Here is a 27687-nt window from a genome sequence, read left to right as displayed (position 1 = left end):
CAGACATCCTTAGACACACTGAATCCAGTTGGGGATTGGTCCTCCACCCGTTTGCATTTTCACTTTACAAATAGTTCAGCATAATTTTTTTTTTAACCACAATTGATCCTTATGTAAATATAAAATATTCTGTAACACAAATTTTTCAATTATTCCGTCCCTGCAGGCCTTACAGGAAATAAAAAACCTCATTAAAAAGGAGTCAACATAATTCTGTATCAGTATTAGCTAAATTCATTCTAAGTAACAGGAAACCTCTAATATATTGAAAGGTTGTACGGTAAGTTACTTGCTCAACATCCTAAGAGTGATGCATTAATATTCTACTGAGACTCATTAAAACTTTATTTTCACCATTCATCTCGTTTATTACAAGAAAAATAGTTGACATGTTATTAAGCACTTGTCATAAAAACAACATTCAGGTGACAGACTTTGACTGCAGGGGACTCTTTATGTCAACTGGAGACTCCAGTTCCTGGGAAAGAAAAAGATCAGAGTTTCATCATTTATCTCACCAGACAACACCATGCTTTTAAAGGCAACATTACAATAAAAAAGTTAAAATTAGAGTACTTAAATTACTCAAAATGTCAAATTCAAATGTTTTCTCGTCAAGTTCATAAGGAAAATTACTGTCATGATTGGTCTTTTACCTCCGAGTCGGAATCGTTTTCAGGCAGACCCATGTTGGCCATAAGAGTTTCTTTATCAGCCGATTTGTTTCCAAAGAGCTTCCAGCTCATCCTGTTTAGATCATGGAGAAACAAAACTCGCTGAATAACTGGTAATGAGTAGAAGTGCTGCATATCATTTTGTATTTGCCTAAATTTTCTGTAATAATTAAAATATAGCGTTTACATTTAATGGCAAATAACTTTTTTCAGTACCTTTTAGATAGAACAAAAGCAGCCACAACAACTCCAGTAACCAGGAAGAAGGAAACCAGGATCACAGCAGGATGGCTTTGTCCACGGTCTCGATCCTTACAGAACTCTCCTTTGTATCCCGCTGCACATTTACAGCTGGTCAGTTTGCCTTGCCTGATGCAGCTGCCATGGCCGTTACAGCGCTTCAGATCACAGGAAACTGAGTCTTTGTTGGGGAGGATAGAGTTCTTCATGACGTCACCAACTTTGGGACCTGAAGATGTGGAGCTTAGGCCTGCCAGGAAAAAACAATTTCTTTTGGAAAGTTAAAGAAAAACCTTTTCATGTCAAAATGCTCCCATCTCAAAACTAACATGTTTGTGTATTAACATGAATGTGTTAAGTTTGACATAAGGACAGAACTAAAAATGATCATTCTAATACACAAAGCTGTAGTGTTGTTCAGCTCATTGCAGACAAAAAACATTTAAAAAAAAAAAATCACATATTTGTAAGAGTTGATCTAACATGATTTAGAATGTTTCTGAAGGTTTTGTCTAGATACACAAATCAAACTGGCATGAAAATATAAATATTTTTAAATGCAACTATTAACTGAAAACAGGACAGTAAAGATTTTTTTCTTACTTTAACCTTTTAGAAGTGTTTAATGTTTGTTTTAGGCCAAATAAGTCTAAATGACGTCAACTGATTTGTTTTGATAATGTCAAACTCCTTTTAAAATAATGAGCATAAATGAAGAGTCACTTATCAAGTGTGAGAGCAATTTGCTGGTTATAGACTTACAATCCCATTCATCAGAATGATCTGGACAGTCCACATATCCGTCACAGATCTTGGTGCGGCTAAAGCATTTGCTGCCATCGAGGCAAGCTTCTTCTCCGGTGGGGCAGGAGGGGAGCGGGGCACAGGAAGTGACATTGATGCTGTAGAAGCCCTGTCCACATTTACAAGAGCGTCCTCCAGGATAAGGCAAGCACAGGTGTGAACAGCCTCCATTGTTGAAGCAGCCATTTTTTCCTGCAGGAAAAAGAAAAACAGCTGATTTGAACGTTTTATACGCTAGTCCAGTCAGATTGAAATGGCCTAAAGGTTAAAGTCCCACTCCGATCACCTTTTGATCCATTAGAATATCGTTCCCAGTGGTCTTTTTATAATGATTATGCCATTATTAGGCAAAACCAAACAAAATGTGTCTTTTTCTAGGACAGTTTCTGCAGAGTGGCAGTAGTTAGAAATTTGCCTCAGAGTTGTGGGCAGGACCACTGCTGAGAGCTCTCCATTGACATGCCCACTGGCTATAGTACAGCCTCAACAACCCAACATTACTGGTACAACATTGTATTGCCCATTGCATCATCTAGGCAAGTAATACAATATTTTTTAAACTGCATTTTTTCCCCCATAATTTAAAAACTATGAAAAAAAATGCAGCTTTAAAGGGCCTGTGTCATCCTTTTAAGCCTTTCAGAGTAAACATTATCCATTATTTGATAATAAATTACCTTTGGCACACAAAAAAAATAATTATGAAATACAAGCTATTTTTGCAACCCTTTTTCTACCCAGAAGTAAGACTGAGGCACCGGCTTTCACTCCTTGTAGGAAACGCCCATTTAGTGACAGCAGCTTGCCTGCGTTTTGCCCAATAAAACAAGCATCCAAACTTTTGCAAAGATGGACGTTTATATTATGGAGCCCTAAAAAAGCATTTGTCAGTCACCGCTAGCTCCACAGAGAAATTAGATGCGTGTTAGCCTGGGGGCAGTGCTGGCAGCGCAGACTGCCTAGAAGGGGCTGTTCCTCACTTTCAAACATTTTATTGGGAGAACACTCCTTTTGTGGATTGGGAGAGGCTGGTGTTCTGCACACAGATATTTAGAAGAATATGAATATCCCTGAATGGGTCAAAACACCACTTTCAGTTTTTTTTTAAGTGGAACATAAAATATTTTAAGTTCAAAAAGTTGATTCAGCGTGATACAAGCTCTTCAAGCTTCATTTTCTTTATACTTTTCCATCAGAAAATGCAACATGTTAAACACCTTAACCACAATTTTTACTGCAGCGGGTTTTTTAAGTGAAGATATGAATGCTACAGAGGGGTGTGCGGGGCCATTACAATAAATTTAAAGCTTGGTTGAAAACTAGACTCGGGCCCCTGACCTCCAACCTGGGCAGAGACCTGCACCCTCACGTGAGACAAAAGTGCCATGGCAGCATTTTTTGTTTAGGTTTTATTCATCACCTTCTGTTCCCATAGCAGAGCAGGACATCTTGCCAATCCCGTGCAGGTATCGCATCACAGCCATTTATTCAGCTCCAAGTGAAGCTTTTCTTTGCAGCCGCAGAGAACAATGACTCAGTTCAGCTGCTGCCGGTCAGACTGAAGAACCCATGTGAAACTATCAGCAAACAGGTTGTGTTAAGGATTTGACTTGAGACAGGTTTGGCCTGCTTTTACTCAAATAGTTCAAAGAGTTCAATGAACCTCTAAGCTTTAACCAGTTTGACCGCTAATGATTGATTCAGCATTGCAAAGAGGAATTAAGTGATGAAAAGACACAAATTTAAAATGGGCATAAAGAAGAAACGACCATCCATTTTTTGACCACCACTGTAGAGCTATACTGCTAGCTGCCGTTTCTGCCACTGGTTGCAGAGACCGCCACCAACAACATCTTTAAACGGTTTGTCAATACATTTCTGTTATAAGTCAAACATGCCAATTGTATTTGCCATTTTGCTTTTATGTTTTAGTCTGGCTAGTTAGAATTTAGGAAGTTTGTGGTCTTTAACTGTCAACATACAGCAAGAAGGTCCTGGATGAAAACTTGATGGTTCTTTTCTGCTACATGTCCTTCCCGAGCACCAGTGGGTTTTCTGCAGGACCTCCACTTTACACCCCCCAAGCCATATATAAACATTTCATAGGAGTGATGATCCTAAAAGGCAGCGAGAATCACTCAACACATTTTAGGAATTTATATGAAAACAAACTTTTGGTGTAGATAGAATAGGAATAAATATATTTCTAAAAAAAATAATACTACAACTCTTTCGGAAACGATACCTTTGAAGCCCTCACCTGACTGGCTCTCATTGTAGGCTCTGACTTCCAGCACTTTGGTTTTTGTCTCGAACCACAGTTGTTTGGGCTGCAGCCCGTCACTGAACCACAGTTTGGTCACATCTACAGTTTCAAGAAAAAAAGGAAAAAAAAAGGATCTGAAATAAATTTAAGGTAGATTTTCTTTCCATGAAGAGTAAAATTGTAAATACAAAAACTTCCTCTTTTTGTAAACGTGCATGTGATGCCATCTGCTGCCTAAAATGTATAAAATATATGTGAAAGCGTTCAAGAGAAGCATATAAGAAAATTGTTAAATGGTTATATTCATAACAAAACTCATCAACTTTTTTATATTTATCAGTTTATTTATAATGGAGCAGATAAATCTAATCCATTATTAAAATATAAAAAGTTAGTTTTGTTAAAATGGCAATTTTTTTCAAATGGAAACATTTATAATTCACTTATAATTCAGTCCCTTCATACCTTTAAAATCTGAAACATCAGCTGATATGTAGTCACTGCTGTTTTCAAAAATAAAATCTTTTTTGAATTACAATTGCAGTTTCTTCCAGGAAACATTTCTCAAAACTTCCCTCCAAGTCTCTGATTAATACAGATGGGTTAAAAAATCTGAGCGTCACCTAATAAAAAGGGGGAATTCCTTTTACCTTTGTCTCGGGTTGCCCAGATAAGGACGTTCTCAATGCGCGTGAAGGAGACCAGCAGATTAGACCCCGTCTTGTATTCCTGGTACCCTGATCCATCCACACCAATAGAGCTGATTACACCTTCACCTGGAACATGAAATGAATATTTTACAGATACCCTGAAACAAGAGGAAACCCTTGCATGATTCAAGTCTTCACCAGAGTCAGCCCAGTAGATGATGGTTCCTTCACTGGAGAAGACCAGGGAAATGGGGACGCTGGACTTCTTCCACAGCACTGCTTTGTTATGTCCGTCCATCCATGCACAGTCTACCTCAGTCTGACCTTTCAACTCCTTTATCACTGTTGCAATGTAGCACAATCTACCTGAGAGGGGATGAAGAGCGATTGAAGTGATGCCCTGAAACAAAGCCACAAAAGCAGGATTTATTTTTGGTTCAATAAAAACTGATATACAAGTTTGATCAATGTAAAGTGAGCAGGGCTCCTTCACCATCAGAGACTTCTGAAGCAGAGAGGTTGTGTGGCCGTCACTCGACGTGACATGGACGTCGGGCCTCTCACTGCTGCTCCAGAACAGATTGGATGTCACCCAGTCGACTGCTAGAGCTGTGACTGACTCATTCAGCTGGGATGGAGAAGAGATTGGAAAAAAGCGTTACATATTAACGGAGAAGTGGATTCGTTAATGCAGTCCTTGGCTTTAAAATGTCGTTCATACCATTAGTTTCAGAATTTGTCCAGCTTGTGAGAGTTCTGGTTTTGAATTGGAGCTGCTTAGTTTCAACACATTTACAGAGTCTTTTGCATAAACCACAAACAGAGAAAGCTGAGGAATGGAAAGGTCCAAACCCAGCGGCTCTTTTTCTTCAGATAGGGGGAAATCTCGGCCGTTGGGCATCTTTTTCAGTGCGATTCCCTCATGACGCATGGAGCGCAAATATATCTAGGAGAGAGGAAAGCACAGCAGAGACGATGAATCATTTAAAAAGATTCAATTAGATTTCAACAAAAAAAGCAGAAATGAAAGACGGCTCAAGGGGGTTCACCTGATAGACTGTGTGATGAGACAAAAGCAGGATGAAAGAGGACTCCTCAGGCAGAGAGCAGGTTCTCTTATCCTGGGAGAGCAGCAGGCCCTTTGGACATCGGCAGACTGCTGCGGGGGATTCTGCTGCCGCAGATTTGCTTTGAGCTGCAGGAGTCAGGAGGCACAGGTGGGAGCAGTGGAGATACACACAGGGGTTGGGCAGAGCTGGCTGGGAAAGGGCATGCATCAACTGAAGGGAGAGGGAACACAAAGGTTCAAATTATTCAAAGAGATTCTTCAGTTTTTGGAAGACAGTCAAATTTAACTATTTGATTGGACAAAAGTAGTGTCCAAGTCAGATGTTACACATTTGGAATGAAAATTTCACATTGCTTATTGTCCAACAACAAACATTAAAATAATTTTCCTCATCAACTCTCAGGAGCTCCGCTGATACAGTCTTGTCCTTTATCTAATTTTCAAGTTAAAGTTAAAGCAGTTTTAAAAAAATATTTGTGAAAAAGCTACTGTTGTAGCTTAGCTTTTCCCAATCCCTCAATGTACATCTCAACAGATCACATAACCACAGATGTAAAAAAAAAAAAAAAAATAAACTCTTTGGTTTAGTTGGACATTCCGACACAGATTGTATTTGGGTTTTTTATAAACAACTTGTGTTTTTGTCTGATGGTGATGCATAAGACAATTTAAGCTTATGATTGCCAACATATTTTTTTTTTTTACTTAAATCATGAATAAGGAGCAGACAAAATGTTGGGGCGGGGAAGAAAAAGGTCATTTGTGACAGAAAATACGCCGGGCAGGCATACAATCTCCCTGCTCGGTTCCATTCTGATGCATCCACTTGCAGACAAACAGATCCATGAACGTCTTTCTTTTCCTTGTCCGAGCTGATATTGATAGCTTCAACATTGCTCGCCATTTTTTTTATACCGGTAATGTCAGGTGTGAGAGGCTGTAAGCTAGCAGGAGAGATTGATTTTAAAGTGTTTTTTAATGGTTGTGGGCCTTCTTATTTAACTTGCTTTTAAAGTATTAGCCCTCACGGACCATGAGGTCCTCCGGTGCTGGCCTTTTAGCGGTGAGGACGAAAACAGAGTCTGCATCTCACCATTACGGTCCTCGCCTGCGGAACAGCCTGCTGGAGAACCTCAGGACCGGAGAGACAGTAGGTTTTTAAGAAGAGGCTCAAGACCCACCTCTAATCTGGTTTTTACATGACTTTTGTAATTTTTTAATTCTGTTACTCATCTATTTAATCCATTTTCCCCACTTAAGTTTTTTGTTACCTAAGGGCTATTACTATTTATACTACCCTTTTTTTATTACAACATTTATGATATTTAAGGTTCTGTTTTAACATTTTTAAAGTGAAGTTATTGTTTTTGTTATTGCCATTTTACTTTTTTATCATCATTACTATTTTAATAAATATTCTGTTTCTTACTCCAGTGTTTCCTGTTGGGGATGCATTCCTCTGGAGCACCACAAGCTCCACCTGTAGGGGGTGCTCATTCTCATTAGGCCGGCTGGGGTCCCGCTCTGTGCTCCAACAGCCATGGAGTGGGCCCTGAGCTGCTCTGTGGCAATGACCCCCGTGGTCGGGCTGTGCCTTGGAATAAATGGATCCCCATTATATCGTTTTCTTCACAGCAGTAACAAGCCAGGATTTTTCTTAAAGCTGCAGTTCTTATGTTTCTATTCAGGGTTATGTTGGGGAAACTGGGTGGGCGGAAGGAAGAATCTGGTGAGGGAGGGGCGCCAACCGTTTGTGATTGTCCTGTGTTTTCCGTTTTAATTTTCGTATTTTAGGACCATTCGATTTGCTTTCATGTACAGCTCTTTGTGTTTTTTCTACTGGTATGAAAGGCGCCATACAAATAAATGAAGTTTGATTTTCTAGTTTAAACAAGATGGAGGAAGGCTTACTCCATGCCAACAGTCCCGCCCAAAACTCAGTTAATTTCCAAATGAACTACTGCTGCTCTGCACAAACCATTAAAAGAGTTTTTAAAATGCTGCCTAAAATCAGCGTAATCCTAATTGAAAAGACCACTGATAACACTTAAAATAGATGAGAAGATCAGGGTCTGACTTTGAGGTCATCACCCCTCTGCAACCAGAGGTGTTTAAGAAGACTTGTTTGTCCGTTGGAAAAAAAAAAAAAAAAAAAAAAAACTTTTGATTTACAATTTAAAAGCCCTTTGATTAAATATGGACTTGTTAACATAAACATAAAAAGGGCAAATTATTAAAACGAAAAGGTGGATAGATGATTAAGATAGGTATTGCTTGGGTAAAGAGTTTTCCCAAAAATCCAAAACAATTAGAAGCAAAGACTCACCCTCAGTCCAAATGGCTGTCCAGGCCTCTTCAGAAGAACTTTCTGATCTTTACCCGTCTTCTTGTCAGCTGAGCGGATGGTTCTTCTCTTTGTGTCAGACCAGAAAACACGGTCATTGAAAACTGCCAATGAGAATGGACTTGGAGTTTCAGCCAACTGGAGGATCTAATGAATAAAAACAATTCAAACTGCAGGTTAGACTAATCAAATCAGACTTCTAGGGCACAGCATTGTTGAGGCAGGAATAACTGAGGTAAATCAGGCTGTGGTTCAGTACTCATGTTTGTTGTTCACCTTTATGTCTTCTCCGTCCAGAGAGGATGACCCAATGCAGTGAAGCTTCTCATCAGCCCAGTACACCCGGTCATCAAGGAGATCATAAGCCAGACTCACTGGCCAACTCAAGTTGTGGCTCACCAACACCTTCCTCTTTGAACCGTCCATTCCAGACCGCTTGATCTGTGGGGTGCTACCAATCTCAGACCACAGCATGAACCTGAGGATGGACAGGACTCCCCGATTTACCTGCATTTGTCATGAGTTTCGTTCAGAACAAGCCTGAAAAGCTTACCCTTTAAATGGAAGCAGCATCAGTGAGCTCGGCTGCTCCAGGTCTTCACCCAGAACCACAGTGTAGTCCTGAGACCGGACTATGGAAGCGCTCAGCTTCACCGCCAAAATCTGTCCAAGCAGTCCTTCCACCCAGTACAGATTCTTACCAACCCAGTCCACCGCAATGGCATCCGACTTCACACCTGCAAAATATTTCAAGATTCAGTTTAACAGTGTTTTTCCAAAAAAAAAAAATGAAATTCTTTGTTGCAACTATTGGCCAAACTGAAACAAGGACTAAGAATATTAAGCTTTAAAAGTGGTACCTTTTATCAGAGTCCCTTTGTTGGAGTTTTTCATGTCAGCCCAGCGGATGCTTTGGAATGTCGGGCTCAGCCAGTAAACTCTCCTTTGAGCCCAGTCATAATCCACAGAGAAGACAGGCCGGTTAGCAGTAGAAAGAAGCTTTAAGCTGCCACTGTGAACCCCGAGAAGCAACAGCTCCGACTGCACTGAGGCCAGAAGCAAAGGCTCGTCTGGAAATGAACACACACAAAACAAAAAGAAAAGCCGATTTCAGTGGGTAGACCATCTCAAAATTAAAAATAATAAATAAATCAGAGCTTTGACAAGATTTGGCTGGTTCTTTATCAGCCGTTTTGGGATCCCAATTTAAAGGAAAAATGCAGCGTTTGCATCTCTTTTACAAGTTACTATGAATTTTGAAATGCAGTGACATGCACCAATCCCAGGTGCTTGGTAACATATAGCAAAAAAAAAAAAAAAAAAAAAAAAAAAAAGATAAATAAAAGCTAGGCAGTGTTTTCAAGAAGTACCTTTGGTCTTGCAGCTTTTGTTATCTGGCTCCAGGTAGAAGCCTGGGTGGCAGCGACAGGTGTAAGACCCTCTGGTGTTCACACAGCTATGTTTACATGGAGCAGCGGCTGAACTGCACTCATCAGCATCCACGCAGAAAGTGGCGCCAGGTTGCAGTTTGAACCCTGCAGTGCAGTAACACCTCTGAGGGGAAAAAAATACATTTTAAGAGTCACAGTACGCCTTCACCATATCATGATTCACCTTACACTGTCTCGCCATTTTGCAGAATTTTCTATGCTGTACTCTTTGCACCGCACATTGTGTTCTGATTAGCTGTTGTTCTCGTCAATATCCGTTCACATCAGCTTTCCACCCTTCCTTAAATCACTGATTGAGAGCAGATCTTTGGTTTCAACTTCACGGATTTCACCTATTGTGGGTTATTTATGGGACGTTTCCCCCACTATAAATGAGGGAAAAATGTCTTTAAAATTTTATTTTTTAGTCAGATAGAGTTGTGATTAACTGACCGGCCCTCTGGGAGTGCTCATGCATCGCTGGTCACACAGAGGAGATGAGGGACTGGAGCAGTTGTGACGAGAACATTCCACACCTTCATCTGAACTGTCAGCACAGTTTGTGAGGCCGTTACACACCAAGCTGGGGTCAAGACACTCCCCACTGCCACACTGGTAAAGATGAGAGGGGCATTTTCTCTGCAGACCTGTGGTGGTAAGGATGAGGACTGATTACTTGCTACATGTGACTGTTGTAAAAAGTCACATTCCACCTCATGTTTTATCACAAAAATCCTCAGAGGTTGAGAAACTTCTCAAAACCCACATTTTTCCTCATCTGTGCCATCGTGACAGTCCTCCTTCCCATCACATCTCCAAGAGAGAGGAATGCATTTACTGCCATCTCTGCACGGCCACTGGTAGTCTCTGCACTTTGCTGGAGGAGCGTTGCAGTTCTGGAAACAGATTGTGGCAGTGAAAGGACAATCCCAAATCTTTTAAAAGAACTGAACTCTTTAGTCCTCACCTTTTCATCTGATCCATCTTTGCAGTCTTCATCCCCATCGCAGAGCCACTCTTTCTGCAGGCATTCATGACTGTGTGGGCACTGCAGCTGTGCCGGGCAGCGAGGGGATTTGGCGCAGCCCGCTTCGTCGGAGCGGTCACTGCAGTCAGGATATCCATCACACCTCAGAGCTTCGGACACACATTGCCCACTGGCACAGCGGAACTGGTAAAAAGAACAGGGAACCAAACCTGGGAGGAGGAAGCAGGCTTGTCTCATTTGTCAGGTTTCAAAAAGTTCAGTAAAATGAGAAAAGTCACCCACCACATTTTTCTTCATCCGAGCCATCGGCACAATCTCTCTCGCCATCACACAGGAAGGTCTGTGGTACGCAGCGAGTGTTGTTGTCGCAGCGGTGATGGCAGCCCTCAATTTGACTTGAACAATCCATTTCATCAGAGCCGTCCTGACAGTCCCTCTGCCCATCGCACACCCCCTTCTGTGGGATGCATCTGTTGCCATGGGCACACTGGAACTCACCTGAAAAACAGATTCATACACCTGGAGACTTGTCTTTCCATGTCAGTATTCTAAACAGTCTGGATCCATGAAGACCCACTCCAAAGAACATTGTGTTTTTACTGTTTATAACACGTTCTTGTGGCATTTTGCTGAAGATTGAGGACGTGTATTTAAAAATAAAAATTGCATTTGAGTATTTCTTTCAACACATCTGGCTCCAAACTGCAAGACTGGATAGCTCTGATATTGCTCACCATTTTTGCTGCACTGGTTATTCTAGGTTGAGGTTGTAAGCTAGTGGGAGAGGGTGTAAACAAAGTGAGGATGGGAAATGAGCACAGGTGAACTCCCCGCCAACAGTCCCACCCACAACTCAGAAGCAAATTTCTAATAAACTCCTGTTGCTCTGCGGAAACTATGTCCTAGAAAGCACTACATTTTTTGGTTTTGGCTTTAAAATGACCTTAAAGACCATTAGGAACACTTAAACAGGCAAAAGTTGATGGGAGTGGGTCTTCAAGTCTTCAAGTCTGCCAACTAAACCAACCTGTTTTGCATAGAGTCTCGCATCCATCTTCGTCTGACCCATCCTTACAGTCCTGCTCTCCGTCGCACACGTGGCTGTACATCACACACTCTAAACCGTCTTTGCACGCTTTGAAACCTTTGCGGCATTTCACAGGTTCAGTTTTGACACTTGGAACACTGATAGAGGCTTTGCAAAAGAAAAAAACAAAAGTTAAACATGACAGAAGGTTCAGAGATTACCAAAAAAAAAGACTTTTCACTAATCTAGTAAAATGTGTTAAATTTAAATTAATTGTTTAAAGCAGTGTTTTTCAACCAGTGTTCCGCAGCACACTAGTGTGCCGTGGGAAATTGCCGTCATTAACTGATCTAACAACATTTCCCATCTCCAGGAAATCAGCTCTTTGTTCATCCAAACAGGCCCTTATAAAACACTGAGAAGTTAGGAATATGAAAGATCGTAAAATACTTTGTGTTTATTTGATTCTATTAAAGCCATTTTGATAAGAATGGCGGTGGCGCGATTTGGCTGCAGCTAAAGCTATTTTAGGAAAAGTCCTGCCCCTTTAACTGTCTCCAATCATACTTGAAGGCTTAATCACATATCAGTCTGACCAATCAGAAGTGGTTATAGTCTCCACTTCCTTGTTCTGATTCTGCTCATAAAGTCTTAGTTCCAACAAAAATAACATCTAAAGCTCGTCTTTAGCGGTGTAGCTTTCCACAGAATCCAGTATCAGACCGTGAAAAAAGTGAACAAAACAATGAAGCTCAGACGCTAGCCTGTCTGCGTTCGGCGGCTGTTTGCACTACATCTCCCATGATGCATCGGGTTAAAGTGACGGCATCTCAGCGCACAATGAGTCGTCCTTGTTAAACGTCTTGAAACCACAACGAACATGCAGCAAACAGTTTTTAAATCTTTTAACTTAACTTTTATAACATTTTAGAAAAAAACAGCTGCAGCTTCCAACTTTTTCTGCCACAATTATTACAAAAATGCAATTGAGATTGCCGAGGGGCTGAAGATCAATACAGACCGAGTTTTTCCTTTTTTTAATTTTTGGATGCGGATGTGCTGCGGGATTTTTGTCAAGGTTAAAGTGTGCCGTGGCTCAAAAAAGTTTGAAAAACACTGGTTTAAAGAGACTAGCTTAAAGCTGTTGATTTTTTTGGTATAAATGTGAAAGGAAACCTAAAAACTGACAATCATTCTGTTTTCTTAGCTTACTGGTTGGGGTAAGGTCTGCTGTCTGACACTGTTTCTCATCTGATCCATCCGGACAGTGAGCACGGCCGTCACACACGTGGATCTTGGAGACGCATCTTCTGTGATCACTGCATAAAAAGTCCTCTGATCCAAAAACACAAAACCACATTTAGAAAAACATTCAGATATCTACACAGAGAAATAACTAAGATTTTCAAAGCAAAAACTATTACTCAAAGATAGCAGCAGATAGAGCCACAGCTATCAGCTGGCTTCATGCTAATTTCTGCACTTGCCTGCATTTTGGCATTTAAACACACAGCTCTCCTCATCAGATCCATCCGGACAGTCTCTTCGCCCATCACACAGCTGCTTTTGAGAGATGCACACAGAAGAACCCAGACAGAGGACTGACGGAGCAGCACAAACTGAGGTGGGAACAGTAGACCCTGTTGGTTCAAGAGGACTGGAGTCTGGGGAGAAAAAGACAAATTTAGGCCTAAAAAGTAATCTGAAGCAGGGGCGGAGCTGTTGGAAGGTCAAGGGTGACAGGTGCTGGCAACAAGAAGCTATGCCCCAGAATTAGTATAAATGACAGTTTCAAAAAACATCAATAAGCTTCTTTAGGCATTGTAAAAATGACAGAAGGGATAATTTTGAATTAAATTAGTTTCATTTTTTACATCAGCTTTACATTCGTAGCAACATTGCTGCTTTAAATATAATAAAACGGAAATATGCATTTTATCTTTCTATGGTCTTCCACTCTGCTGATACCTTTAGCCACTCTTCCAAAGTCTTCAGCCCCCCCTCCTTCAAACTGTTCTAGCTCCGCCACTGGTCTGAAGGATTTCCCTTTACCATGAGTAGTCAATGCAGGTTTATTTTAATTCGTTTTCTTTAAACGCTGTCAAAAGAATGAGCTTTAAAAACGTACCACATCCCATCTCATCTGACCCATCCAGGCAGTCCATCTCTCCATCGCAGAGGAATTTCTTAGGGATGCAGCGTTTGCCATCAGCACAGCGGAACTCGCAGCCCTTTGTTTTCTCCCAGCAATCCAGTTCGTCAGACCGATCCCGACACTGTGGCCTCCCATCACACACCTCCGACTCAGGAATGCACATTTTCCCATGAGCACACTGAAATTCTCCTGTGGAGGAGCAATCAGATAACAGTTGCACAGCTAAACTCCCATCTATGTTTTTGTTGTCAGATGTGAAAAAAAAAGGTACAAAAGCAGACCATCATGTCTGAAAAGCACAGATTCTGTGTTGGTTTGAAAATAAGCGCATAAAGTTTGACAATCCAAGTCGAACACCTTGCTTGCAGTCTTCTTGGCATCCCTTTTCATCAGATCCATCCAGGCAGTCTTCCTCCCCGTCACATACATGACTGTACAGGACGCACTCTCGGCCATCATCACACGGTCTTGAGCCCATGCGGCACTGCAGCACCTCAGACTTTGACTCGGGGGCCGCCTCGGTCCGACAGTTGGCCTCGTCTGAGCCGTCGTAGCAGTGAGAGCGCCCGTCGCAAAGCAGACTCTTAGAGACGCAGCTGCGGCGGTCTTTGCAGAGGAAGTCACCTGCAGAGGAAAGAAACATCAGTTATTACAAAGAAATATTAGAAAAATAGATGAAATTAATAAAGTTCTCACTCTCATCAGCACAGTTTTTCACGCAGGCCTCATCAGACCCATCCGGACAGTCTCTTATTCCGTCACATAACTGTGCTGGGTTTATGCAAACAGCCGAATCTGGACACTGAACAGAGGGAAAGCTACAGGATGGCTTTGGAGTCTCTGCAGTCCTCTCCACTTCATCTAAGCACCACAAGAGTTGGATTTGTATTTACTTTTAATTCATTACGACAATCAGTTTTTAAGAGACAAGAACATAAAAATAATTATTTTCCCCCCACAGAAATTCCAAACAGGCATTTCTACAAGTCTTCCCCAAAAACTCACCACAGTCTTCCTCATCAGATCCATCCTGACAGTCTGTCTCGCCGTCACAGACGTGACTAAACAGAACACATTCTGTGCCGTCCCGACAGAGTCTGGAGCCCACGCGGCATTTCAGATCAGCTTTCTTTGGAGCAACTGGAGCCTCACCAACACAGTTAAGCTCATCTGAGCCGTCGTGGCATTGAGCACGGCCGTCACACACTTGCCTCCTGGGAACGCATCTTCTACGGTCTTTGCAGCGAAAATCAGCTGTACAGGTAAATAGAATGTTGAAGTCCGACAACGTAAAGTGGTTCTAACACATACGAGTTGATTTTTTGCTTGTCCAAAACCATCAAGCTGGACGTATCAGGAGGAACTCGACAGAACTTTGCTACATTAGAATCCGTAAGTTAAGGTTTATCTAGTAAAAAAGAAAAACCTAAAAATATATATCATTTTTTGCGATTAAAAAAGTAAATTAGAAGTCATCTTACATGCAGAAGGACATCTTTTTACACATTTCTCATCAGATCCATCAGGACAATCTCTCTTTCCGTCACACATCTGTGTGAGTTTGATGCACAAAGAAGAACCTGGACACAGAACTGAAGGGCTGCTGCACGCTGGCTTTTTGGGAGCCTGAGTGACTGACGGGATCAGTGGAGGAGACAAACTCATGACCTCAGTTTTCATAGAAGTTGAAGGAGCTTTCTCTGCAGCATCTATTAAAAAAAAATAAAATAAAGCAACATAATTAGCAGGATTTAGAATATTCAAATATTCAAATTCGTGTTGGAAAAATACTAACCACATTTTTCTTCATCTGATCCATCTTTACAGTCCGTCTCTCCATCACAGATGTGGCTCAGGAGGACACATTCTGTCCCATCTCGACACAGCGTTGACCCCAAACGGCACTTCAGCACGTTTGAAGATTTAGGAAGAGCAGCCGTGCTCGGACAGTTCAGCTCATCTGAACCATCGAGGCAGTGAGAGCGACCATCACACACCTGACTCTTTAAGACGCAGCTAAGACGGTCTTTGCAGAGGAACTCCGCTATGAAGAGTAAAACAAGCATTCAGATGTGAATGTATGGTTATAATGCAAATCACCTTTTGGGGATTTGCAGTCTCATTTGCTTTCTTTAACCAGTTTAGCATGCTTTTTTGGGGTCAATGGTACATCATGTTCTGTGTCCTGATTGGCTGTAGACCACTGTCAAACCTCACATGTGCCATTTCTACTGTACATTACAGAATAAATTTACTACACCAAATTTAAATCCTTTATCTCTAGCAGTGAGACTCTGCTGGATAGTGCTCAAAATTTCTCCCCAACAAACTCAACGTTGACGAAAGGTTCAGCACAAAAAATGTCTCAAACAAATGTTTGGCCCCGATACCAGTTTTGATCTTGTAACTTTTTACTGAAGTTTGAACTAGAGAAAGTGAAAATCTTCAGGTCCAAGAAAAGAAAGTAATGTGTAGGAAGGAGTTCAACAGCCCTAAAACATCTATAAGTTATAACAATTAAAAATGATTTATTCAGATTTGCCCATTGTGAGTTATTTTTTTGGAAATTAACTCTTGGGGTAAACAAAAAAACGCTTAGCAGTAAAAATATTCTTCGGACGACTTACATGCAGAAGGACATCTTTTCAAACATTTCTCATCAGATCCATCAGGACAGTCATTCCTTCCGTCACACATCTGTGTGGGTTTGATGCATAAAGAAGAACCTGGACACAGAACTGAAGGGCTGCTGCACGCTGCCTTTGTGGGAGCCTGAGTGACTGACGGTATCAGTGGAGGAGACAGACTCATGACCTCAGTTTTCATAGAAGTGGAAGGAGCTTTCTCTGCAGCATCTATTAAAAAAAATAAAATAAAGCAACATAATTAGCAGGATTTAGAATATTCAAATATTCAAATTCGTGTTGGAAAAATACTAACCACATTTTTCTTCATCTGATCCATCTTTACAGTCCGTCTCTCCATCACAGATGTGGCTCAGGAGGACACATTCTGTCCCATCTCGACACAGCGTTGACCCCAAACGGCACTTCAGCACGTTTGAAGATTTAGGAAGAGCAGCCGTGCTCGGACAGTTCAACTCATCTGAACCATCGAGGCAGTGAGAGCGACCATCACACACCTGATTCTTTAAGACGCAGCTCAGACGGTCTTTGCAGAGGAACTCCGCTATGAAGAGTAAAACAAGCTTTCAGATGTAAATGTAAAGATGTATTCACAAAACACAACCAGTAACAATATATTTAGTACTTTTAGTGCTGTTTAAAGTTACATTTTTGTTCATGGTTTGTGAAATTTGAAAAACTGGTTCTTTGATTTTCATTTCCAGAGAACGTACTGTGATTATTGCCTTAAATATGTTCAGTCAAATAATCAATCTGGCGAAAGCATGAGCCTTTTGTGTTGACCGCAGGTACTGCAAATGTACCTTGGACTCAAAGACACAATTGGAAATCAGGTATTTTTGGTATTCCTTTTTTGTTTTCGCCTCGTTTTATCCAATCGTGTTTACTTCCCCAAATGTTTTACACAGTTAAATTTATAGTTTTCACTATGTAATGGTTCAAGGGAGTGCATTATAAACCCACAAGAGGAAGTGTGATGCAGATACATGCCTGTTGTTGCAAAAACCCACCTTTGTTTTTAATGAAAAAGTTCTACAGGATGACTTACATGCAGAAGGACATCTTTTCAAACATTTCTCATCAGATCCATCAGGGCAGTCTCTTCTTCCATCACACATCTGTGTGGGTTTGATGCATAAAGAAGAACCTGGACACAGAACTGAAGGGCTGCTGCACGCTGCCTTTGTGGGAGTGGCTGATGGGATGATGGGAGGGGGTATATTCAAGTCTTTTTCTGCAGCCTTAGTCTCTGCAACATCTGCAAATATGATAAAAATCTGATTAACACAAACACAAAATTTGACAATTCTGACGTAAAAAAAAAACAAAACAAAAAAACAACCCACCACACTGTTCTTCATCTGATCCATCCTGACAGTCTGCCTCTCCGTCACAGACGTGACTCAGGAGGACACACTCCGCCCCGTCTCTGCACAGCTTGGAGCCAAAGCGACACTTCAGCTTGGGTTTCTGAGGAGCTTGTGGACCTTCACTCGCACAGTTGACCTCATCTGAACCATCGTGGCAATGAGAGCGGCCGTCACAGACCAGGATCTTTGAAACGCAGCTTCTACGGTCTTTACATAGAAAATCAGCTGCAAAAGAACATGTAAAAATGATGATAGTTTTGAAAAGCATGAACAGCATCTGGGATAAATATTTAAGAGACTTACTTCTTGAGACACACTTTTCCAAGCAGCTCTTTTCATCAAAGCCATCTGGACAGTCTTTAACGCCATTGCAAAATTGACTTTGAGAAATGCAGATGTGTGTGGATGTGGACGGGCAGAGAACAGAGGGGCTGATGCAGGCTGGTACCGCCGGAGGGCGGGTACTTGGTGGCGCATCCGTTTCTGCAGACGGCAAGGAAATATTAGAACTCAGTTGATCTATAACATTTTGTCATCTCTCAAACACGACCTTACCACAGCCCAATTCATCCGAACCATCTCTACAGTCCTGCTCTCCATCACATACATGACTGAGTAAAACACATTCAGTGCCGTCGTTGCATGCTTTCGACCCCATCTGACACTTGAGGACATTTTTCAGAGGTACAGGAGCGACCAAAGTGGGGCAGTCAACTTCATCCGAGCCGTCCCGACAGTGAGAACGGCCGTCACACACAAGGCTTTGAGAGATACAAAATCTTCTGTCCTTGCACTTGAATTCCCCTGATGATGAAGGCCAAAAGAGTTAGAAACACAATCCCATGGGTTAGATTTACCTGTAACCACTTTTACCTTTGGATGGACATGTGACTACACAAAATTCTTCATCATCTCCATCTGGACAGTCTCTCTTCCCATCACAAACCTGGGAATTTGGGAGGCAAATGGATGAGTGTCGGCACAACATGGACGGCTCTTTGCATACTGGAGGATCAGGCACTGTGGAGACAAAAAAGAAAAAAGAAAAAAACATATTTATATATATTGTACTAGTTTTTTACAATTCAAATTTGTTTTTACTTTAATAAAATCAAACTATATTACTCCAGTGTTAATTTGTGAGAAAATAGCTCTACCTGTTTTAATGTTCCCGAGTGCAGGGATGACACTCAGAACATGACCTTTAACTTTGACATCTTGTATGATGCTCCCATTGCGTCGATTCCACAGAGTGATCACATGATCAGACAAGGACAACAGGAAAGGCTCAAAAGCCGCCATTACAGAGCCAGAGACGTTCCATCTCTTTCCAGCTTGGTGAGTTGTCTCCTTCAACAAACTCAGTGTTACCAGGCCTGTAAAAGAGACAAACTTCAATATATTCAAGCCTTTAGTGATAAAGGCACCAACTAAGAATTTTTGTTTTTAATCGTTTCTCAAAAGCCTGAAATTGTAAACAACTTTGAGAATATGCCTTAGTTAACTTTTTAAAAAGGGAAAATACATCTTTTACTATAGACCACTCCTATAGACTCACTTCTGAACAAATTCCATTTATAGAACAAAGAAAATGTTAAAGTTATTTTAAGTATAGACTAAATGAGAAATGGACCAAATGACCACACCCCCTGAAGGTCCAAACAGGAAGTACCCGTTGGCCATTACAACTATTAGTCATATTCGTCTCGTCTGGTTCTCGTATACAGTAAATGATAAAAAGTATAACATTTTAAGACAGAAGACGCGTCAAGCTAAAGTTTGGGTTTCATAAATTTAAAAACAAATTTAGATGAACTCAGTAACAGATTTGAGCAGGCATACATTTAACACAATTATATGTGATCCCTCCAGACCCTGAATTCCCCTCACCTCTTTCAGAGCTCCAGTGCAGACTGCTGGCTCTGAGGTCAAAGCTAATGTCGCCCCTGACCCCTTCTGCTATTTTCAGCAGCAGTTCGGCTTTGCCTCCTGTTAAGTCCATACTGTAGAGACGATCTTCCTCCATCCAGAACAGTTTACTCCTTAGCCAGTCGAGGTACAGGTTGTGTATTTCCAGTGTTGTGTGGTACAGGCGTTTGGGGTAGTTTTTCCCACTAGTCGTGGTGCCAATGGTGTTTTGGTCACATGACACCCAATAAAGATTTTCATTTTGCTGGTCCAAACTTATTAGACAAACTAAAAATAAAATGTGTTTAGAAGATATATTGTGGTACAAACTTACTTGTATTAAGTTTCCATTTTCTTTCTTAGTTGTAAAAAGAGCTTTCAGACTAAAAACCTACCAGGCAGAGGCATTGGAATGACTTCAATCTGCACCTGGGCCATCTTTTTGCGTTTGACGTGACCCGTTTCATTGGCCCAGTAGAGCCAGTCTCTGTACCAGTCAAGATCAAAGGACAGGATCCCATCATCTGTGTTGAAGAGCTGGGTTTCAGAGTGCTGTCCACCTCTGAACTCCAACAAGTTGATAGTTGTAATTGTAGCATAAATAAACCTCAAAACTGCAAGAAAGTTTTAAAGTCAAGTGAGACAAGAGGTCAAAGTTCTAACTGAAACATGAAAAACACAAAGTTTCTCTGCATTTAACTGACTTGGCCAACTTACAGTCACAATTCCCATCTGGCAATAGCACTTTAGAATCTGGACAAGCACAGGTGAATCCAACCAGGTTATTTTTAGTCAGCTGGCAGAGTTCGCATGGAGCCTTTGCACAAGCAGAGGACCCTAAAACAAATCAAACAACCAATTTGAACAAAAACAGTTTAAGATTTAACCTAAATGTTAACAGATTTGAGTCAAACCACCTTTAGGTTGCTGAAGCTCATGGTAGACTGTCAACAGGGGAACTCCAGTTTTCCACAAAAACTTGCGCTTAGTCGGTTTGCTTTGGGGAGCCTCCCACAATCCCCTGCTGTCGACCCAGTACAACATGCTTTCAAACACAGCCAGGCTCAGAGCGGGCCGCCTGCTGAACAGTCCTGTAAACGAGTAACGGCCGGTCCCATCCACCCCCACGGTCTCTACAGACTGAAGACAAATGTGTGCATCTCAGCCAGAAATTTTTAAGTCCAACATAAAATTAAATCAGAACCAATTAAGTGACTACTACCATATTTTTCCAGCCATAAAGGTGCACTTAAAATCCTTAAATTTGTTGAAAATTAATATCCGTTTTATAATCTGGTGTGCCTTAATTCTAGTTGTGCTTAAATTGATTCAGTGCTCATAACTGGCGGAAAGTTTTTTTACATACTGGCCAATTGTTTTTTAATGACTTGAATAAAGTTGGTTTGTTTAATTTAGTACTTTTAGTTTTATTTTAAATTTTTGAAAATAAATAATTCTTTTTTCTTTAATAAGAGGCACAAAGGATAACTAAAAGAGCGGCATGTGGCTCCGAAGCCTCAGGTTGCAAACTCTTGGTTTAGAAATTTACGATAGACAGCCCAGTACTTTCTGAATTTGTGATTTTATAAAATGCAGTATACTGTACATTCTTTTATTTTAGTTTTTTAACAATGTGGTGGCATTTGTTACATTTAGACAATACCAAAACCCTTGCAATAGTTTGCTCCCGCCAAAAGAAATGTACCGGGTCTTTAAAGTTGATCCATGCAACTTTCTTTTGTCACAGAATTTCTGATTACGTCATTCCCTAATTCATAGGCCAACAGGTTATGTATACATTTTCTGTAACATTTGCGTCCCAAAGCTACAGTTCAAAGTCATATTTCACTCAGATCTCACCCTTTTGAAGTCACTGATCCAGTACAGTCTCCTGGCAGCGACATCAGCCGTGAGGCTGTGAGCAGACTGGGCTGTGAGAACCGTCAGAGTGCTTCTATCCGACCCGTCCATCCAGGACCTCTCGATTGTCACCCTCTCACCTGGTCCCGCATTGATCCAGAACATCAAACTGAAATGAAAACATAAATTAGCATAAACCACAGAAAAATCATCAGTTTAGCTCCAAGTATCACATCAGCTGTTTACAATGATGTAGAAATGATGTCAACCCGCCATTAGTATAGTTTGTTTAAATTGATTGTAAAAGGCTTCAAAAAGGTTATTACCTTTATCATGTTTGGTTTAAACCAAACACGAGTTATGACTCCTTATCGTGATACCATTTCAAGTAAATCATTGGAACCTTGTAAGTGGGTTTAAGCACCTTTTTTACATTTCTCCCATCTCTTTGACCTGGTCTTTGCTCTTTTGGATTTATACATTTAGTCTCCACACTTGATCTTTCTTATACAATCTAAAATCTGCTTCTGAGTTTCAGATTTTGAGCAAAATAAAATTTTACTAAATCAGATTTGAGTTTTTGGGAAAGTTTCAGGTTTATCGTATTAATAAAAAAATATGTATACAGTATATGTTGGAAAAAGAATGTTAAAATAAAAAAAGTTTACCTCTGAAAGATCCATCACATGCGTGGACATATTTTAGGCTACATTACCACAGTAGTCATTTCTGCTTAACTGGGACCCTGTGACTCCACATGAAGAGGGTTAGCCCATACATTAGTTGAAGTCTTAAGAGGTTAAAGGAAAATTATTTTTGCAGGATGATCTAAAGTAGGTAAAATGCTCAAAAAAAAAAGTCCCGACTCCTGAGGGTTTAGGACATTTTCAGAACATTTCTGCACAGAAGCAACCACATTCTTTTACATTGAATTCACGATTGGCAGGCTAAGTGACTCATTTATATTGTGCTATAGCAGTACATCACTATACAAGAAAAACAATTCTGTAAAAGTCAGAAAAGTTGAATATACCTCTCAACAGGTAAAAGAACCAACCCAGACGGCTTGACATTTTTGTTAAGCAGAGTTGTGTAACTCCCATCAGGCATCTGCATGTAGATCGATTCCATCTTCAGATTAGTCCAGTAAAGGTAACCATTAAGCCAATCACAAGCCAGCGCTTGAATCCCAGGCTCCCCTGTTTTAGGAAGACAATTTTACATTTTCAAGAACAGCTTCCTGAAAATTGAACATTAAGGAAAATTGTGTTTCATAAGGATTTTCTGAAAAATAAAAAGCTTGTGGTCGACTTACCCGTGTAGACTGCCCAGCTTTGACGTCCAATAGTTTTGTAGATGCTCCCACGGCCATCAGCCCAGTAGTGCAATCCTCTGGCAATGTCATATGTTAAGGCCACTGCATCAGACACTGAAGTCTGGATGATGTTAAACTGCTGAGATTTGACATTCAAAAGTCCTAAATTGCTTCTCTGCACTGTCAGCAATCGGGTTGCATTACCTGGAGAATTCAAAAAGACAAAAGAATGAGGTCCATTGCAAGGTTAACCACCACATGTGATTTTCTCCATGTGCACTGGTGCAAAGCCAAATTTTTCTTTAACAGTTATACTTTAATTTTATTTTCTAAAATTATGCAATATATTGTCAGGCAAGTTGCCCCAAGTAAAAAAATAAATAAATTAAAAGTATTACTAAACCACCATCTGACTGAAATCACAGTAAACGGAAATTCTGACATGGATACTTAATAATTTAAGAAAAACTTTCTATATTTGATCATAAATAAATTGTAGAAAAACTTCTGGAATACATACAAGCCATCTCGTCTCACCTTGAAACAAAACAAAAAAAATACTGTCAAAGACCATTTCTACTGCCAAATATTTTGTAGGTGCATTTAGACTGGAAAAGTCTGTAGGTCTGGACCAAGTTCATTTTGTTTGATCCGAATTGACTCCTGAACATTGGGTTTGGTCCGTATTCACACGGCCTTCGGTACACTTGTCTTTCGAACCAAAGCTTGTAAAAAAAAAACAAAACACATGACTGAAGAGCTCTTCAGTTATTGGCCAGAAATGATGAGGGTAGGACAAGGCAACTAGAGGCAGAAATTATGGAAATCGTACGCTTTGCAATCCTTGTCGTGCTAGTACACTTATTCAACTTTATATTTTGCTGACAAAATCTTAACATCTGCATCACTGTCCAGTACAACACTTTTTGCTACTTTGGGCTGGCTGAGGCACACTGCAAGGCGGTTACTGGCAAGAAGACTGCTAAGAAGGTACGCTGATAAGCATTTGACAGATCGTCTGGAAAACATTGAGAGCCAATGTGTATCACATTAAAAGTTGTTTTGATAAGTCTGCATTCATCTGACAAAATGTCAATAGAGTTGCTGTGCCTCACAGTTACTCCATGTCAGCAAGTCATGGCTGCCTCCTCTCTACTCCGTTTACATTCCGTAATGCTCGGCTACAGTGGCCTTTAGTCCAGTTGTTCCATTCTGGGCACAGAGCCTCTTCAGACTGAGAAAAATCAAAACAAAGCAAAGCGCAGCTTGACTGGAAAAGAACCAAGACCACCTCGAATGATGGGTCCGAGAACCAGTTCCTGCTCCCGGACCAGGGTCCGGTTGGGTGGATTCAGGCCTAAAATTTGTTCTGGATTATTGGGGGAAATGAACTCTGGTTCAGACTGTGGCCAGTTTGAATACAGCCTTAAACTCTGAATACACCTTTAGAGTCAGCTTATATAAACTCTGCTTCTCTTTGTTTTTGATCACTTCTGATCTTTCTAAAGCTTCAACATCAAAGTTGCCTTTAAACTTTCCAGTTCTCTTTTGTTCTAGTGCACTGGCTTAGTCTTTTCTGAGCAGGAATCTAGATCTAAGAGGTTTAAACTGATATAACAATGAGATCTTAAGTACCGTACTCATGAAACTTTGCAATGTTGTGACATGTCCATCAGTACCTCAAATGAACAAAACGCAGTTTCCTTCAATTTAAGGTAGCTTGTTGAATGAAACCTCACCTAAAGCCAGACAAATGGAGCCTTCATTGAGTTTGAAACCTTTTTTGCAGTGACAAAGGTAGGAGCCAACAGTGTTTTTGCAGTAATGTGCACAAGGCGGCAAGGCAGAAGAGCACTCATTCACATCTGAGGAGAAACAGATTGCATAATCAAAAAAAAAAAATCTAAGAACACACTGATGAAGACTCCACAGGATCAGAAACAGACCTTCACAGACTGCACCATTTGAGGAGAGCTCATACCCTGCAGGACAAACACAGCGTGTCCCCCAGGACTCATCGGTACATACGTGGCTGCAACCGCCGTTGTTCATGGAGCAGATGCGGCCTGCAGAGGGTGAACGTCATTTTGTTTTAGCAATCAAATGCAGGATGGGCTCTTCAGTAGATGGAATGATCATGAAAGGGAAGCTTAGAGGAATTTAATTAAGTTTACCACAGGTTATTGGCTCGTCGCTGCCATCCAAACAGTGAAGCTGCCCGTCGCACATTTCTTCAGGAGAAACACACTTCCCTTCTGGGCATAGCACGCCGCCCTCATCACACAATCCTGAAAATTTGAGATTTTTCCCCCCTCCAGTAAGAGTAATAAAAGCTCTCTCTCTTTACATTCTGCATTTTGGCTGACACATGTCAAATCTGACAGGAAAAGCACTTTCTCACCACAGTCACCCTCATCAGAATTATCCATGCAGTCGTTTTCTCCGTTGCAGCGCAGTCCCTTCGGGATGCAGATGCCGTTTTGACACATCCAGTCAGAGTCTATGCAGCCCTTGGTGGGTGGGCAGCTCTCCTCATCAGATCCAGTAGGACACTGGATTTTGCCATCGCAGCGAGCAGAGGCATTAACACAGCCAACAGAGTCCAGGCAGGAAAACTGACCTGCAGGACACTCTGAGCCTGAGAGCTCTGAAGGAAACAAGATATTTGGGTGAACTCTGCATTTGTTGTGCTACAGTTCCAATAAACCTCTAACACAGTGGTGTCAAATTCTAGACCTTGAGGGCCAGCCTCCTGTTGGTTTTCAAATACCCGCTGCTGATTACCTGGATCAGGTGTGTTTTAGCCAATAAGGAGCTCTAATGGCAGGTTTGTTGGAAAACATGTTTAAAACCGGCCCTCGAGCCCTGGATTCTGACACCCCTGATATCACCTCGAGCTGCTGGAATGCCACAGCTACTAGAATGACCATAGCAGTCATTCTGACAGCTCAGACATTTATATATAATTTGGATTATAATGAAAAGATCTCAGAGTATTTGAGAGAATAGACAAAAACACACAACACCAAATAAAACCTAGTATAATAATTAAGTCACTGTCATCAAAAAATTAAACCCAATTATTTTTTTGGTACTATATATATTCATCTTATCAGGCTGTTATGGCAACCTATGAAAGTCATTCCCCCCCTAGTCATTTCAGTCTCTCTCGGGTTTAGAATGAAGCTTTAATCAGCCAAAAAAAAAAGTACTGGAAAGTACTTTGTGCTAAAATAAAATCTAAATACTCGTTTAGTAAACTACACATACCGGCACAGTCCATTTCATCTGAACCATCAAGGCAGTCTCCTTGTCCATCACATCTCCAGGCTTCAGTGATACACTGTCCATCATCACACTGCCACTTTCCTTCAGGGCACCCCAAGCGTTGACCTTCCAGGAAGAAAGCCACATTTACAGAATATCCAGACGCAATAGAAAATATGCACAATAGACCAGACCCATACTGGTAAATAACCAACTGACCCACAAGTAGAAAAACAATTTTGGAAGGAATTAGTTTGGCCAACTGAAGGTTGGTCAGATAATTCAAGAATTTAAAAGACATCCTACACAATTTAAGGATCTTAAGTCAAGAATGCATATACATTTAAGATATTCTTATCTTTCATAAAGTAAATGTATAACTGGGGAGAACTTGAGCATTGTCGTAAGCAAATGGCTCAAACTAAAATTTTGAAGTTTGTTTGGTTCAAAAAGGGGAACATCAATTAGGCTGTTGGCACATCATGAGCCTGCAGAAGTCTGTTCATTAGGCCCCACGCTTACTCAAAGATAAACCTTCTCTAGATTGCTTTGCTGCACCCGTGAGCGCGCTGCTGCTTATTTAGACAAATGAACAAACAGACTTTACCTCCGGTACAGCAAAGACATGCCAGGAAAAGCGAACACGTGAAGCAGCGCAGGTCCATGTCGGCCCGCGCAGATCATCCGCACTCACGGCCTCAGCTGGGAGGAAGCGCTTTAATCGGCTCACCTGCTGCAGCTGCGCGCCTGATTGCGTAAAGGCGCAGGAAAAAAAAAAAAAAAGCTAAATGACATCTTATAAATGACAGTATGGAAATCTCTATCGTGCAATATTCATAATGTTTTAGAGAAATTTACTGTGTTTTTAGGTTTATAACTGTAACGCTTAATACAAGGTCCTAATTAGCCAGGAGCATGCGCATTCCGCACTACAATCCCACTGTTGCATATTTTGAGACTTTTTGTGAAGCTCTGAGATTTTTAACACCTTAAATATAATTATTTATAGAAAATAAAATGTTTCTCGTGATCATTATATGTGTTTTAATGGCACACAAAAACTATTCATTTGCGCGTGATTGTGGTTAAAGCGGAGATTTATTTGTTTATCTTCTGAGCTGTGTTACTTTTCCACAAAAAAAAAAAAACGACAATTGTACTCCTTTAAAAATAATTTACATTTTTCTCTGTGTAACTATCAAAAGATTAAAAGCTTTGATGTGTCAAATGGATTGTTTTCTTTGATGGCTGACTTTTTGCGTAAAAGTTGCGACATAAAGCCATCCAAAATACCATTATCAATTTATCTTTTACAGTTTTCTTTTCAACATGTTCAACGTTTTAAGAAATAAAAATGTAATTTTCATTTCTTTTTTTTTGTAAAATGTGATGGTTTAACAGTTTTTGAAGAATTACGGAAACAAAAAAGTTTGTGGTAAGAACAATCTGTTGACTGGATGACATTTTTTCTAATACATTGAACTAAAATAAAATTAAAAAAAATTGTAAAAATGCAAAATGTGTATAATGGATTTAAAGTTCTCCTTTTTTTATTTCCTTCTGATTAACTATCCACTCCACTCGTTGGCTCATTAATCAGGGGTGTGCAGCTCGTAATCTCCTTAATGCACATCACAGGAAGATCAAAGGGATCTTTAATGTAAGAAACTCTCTC

At 40.7% G+C, this 27687-nt stretch overlaps 1 protein-coding gene across 2 annotated transcripts; it reads right to left on the bottom strand.

Annotated features, from left to right (window-relative positions):
• Positions 1-321: 321 nt before the first annotated feature.
• On the bottom strand, positions 322-26725 carry LOC101157871 (low-density lipoprotein receptor-related protein 2). 2 transcript variants are annotated; one of them, XM_020707792.2, is made up of 48 exons: positions 26620-26725; positions 26016-26138; positions 25147-25392; positions 24920-25033; positions 24692-24811; positions 24485-24610; positions 22746-22949; positions 22464-22629; positions 21431-21599; positions 20488-20710; positions 20288-20407; positions 19966-20184; positions 19553-19858; positions 18820-19038; positions 18536-18682; positions 18218-18466; positions 17966-18145; positions 17639-17887; positions 17474-17550; positions 16275-16407; positions 15443-15691; positions 15129-15356; positions 14653-14901; positions 14344-14508; positions 14005-14271; positions 13621-13836; positions 12980-13156; positions 12705-12827; positions 11493-11660; positions 10748-10963; positions 10445-10674; positions 10244-10373; positions 9931-10124; positions 9418-9601; positions 8908-9117; positions 8601-8784; positions 8324-8525; positions 8030-8194; positions 5684-5914; positions 5356-5580; positions 5128-5262; positions 4833-5034; positions 4635-4760; positions 3979-4083; positions 1677-1910; positions 891-1164; positions 657-747; positions 322-478 (listed from the first exon to the last, which is right to left on the bottom strand). In XM_020707792.2, exons 1-48 carry the CDS (start codon positions 26675-26677, stop codon positions 422-424), a joined length of 8685 nt encoding a protein of 2894 aa, XP_020563451.1. In that variant the 5' UTR covers positions 26678-26725; the 3' UTR covers positions 322-421. The 2 variants fall into 2 exon arrangements, with proteins under 2 accessions (XP_020563451.1, XP_020563450.1); XM_020707791.2 differs by lacking the exons at positions 15443-15691; positions 16275-16407 and adding an exon at positions 16588-16836 and having other exon boundaries at positions 17341-17550.
• Between the last annotated feature and the right edge of the window lie 962 nt (positions 26726-27687).

Source organism: Oryzias latipes, chromosome 12, assembly GCF_002234675.1.
Source record: "Oryzias latipes chromosome 12, ASM223467v1".
Lineage (NCBI taxonomy): Eukaryota > Metazoa > Chordata > Actinopteri > Beloniformes > Adrianichthyidae > Oryzias > Oryzias latipes.
The sequence above is the reverse complement of the archived record's forward strand: the minus strand, read 5'-3'. Positions and strand labels throughout refer to the sequence as shown.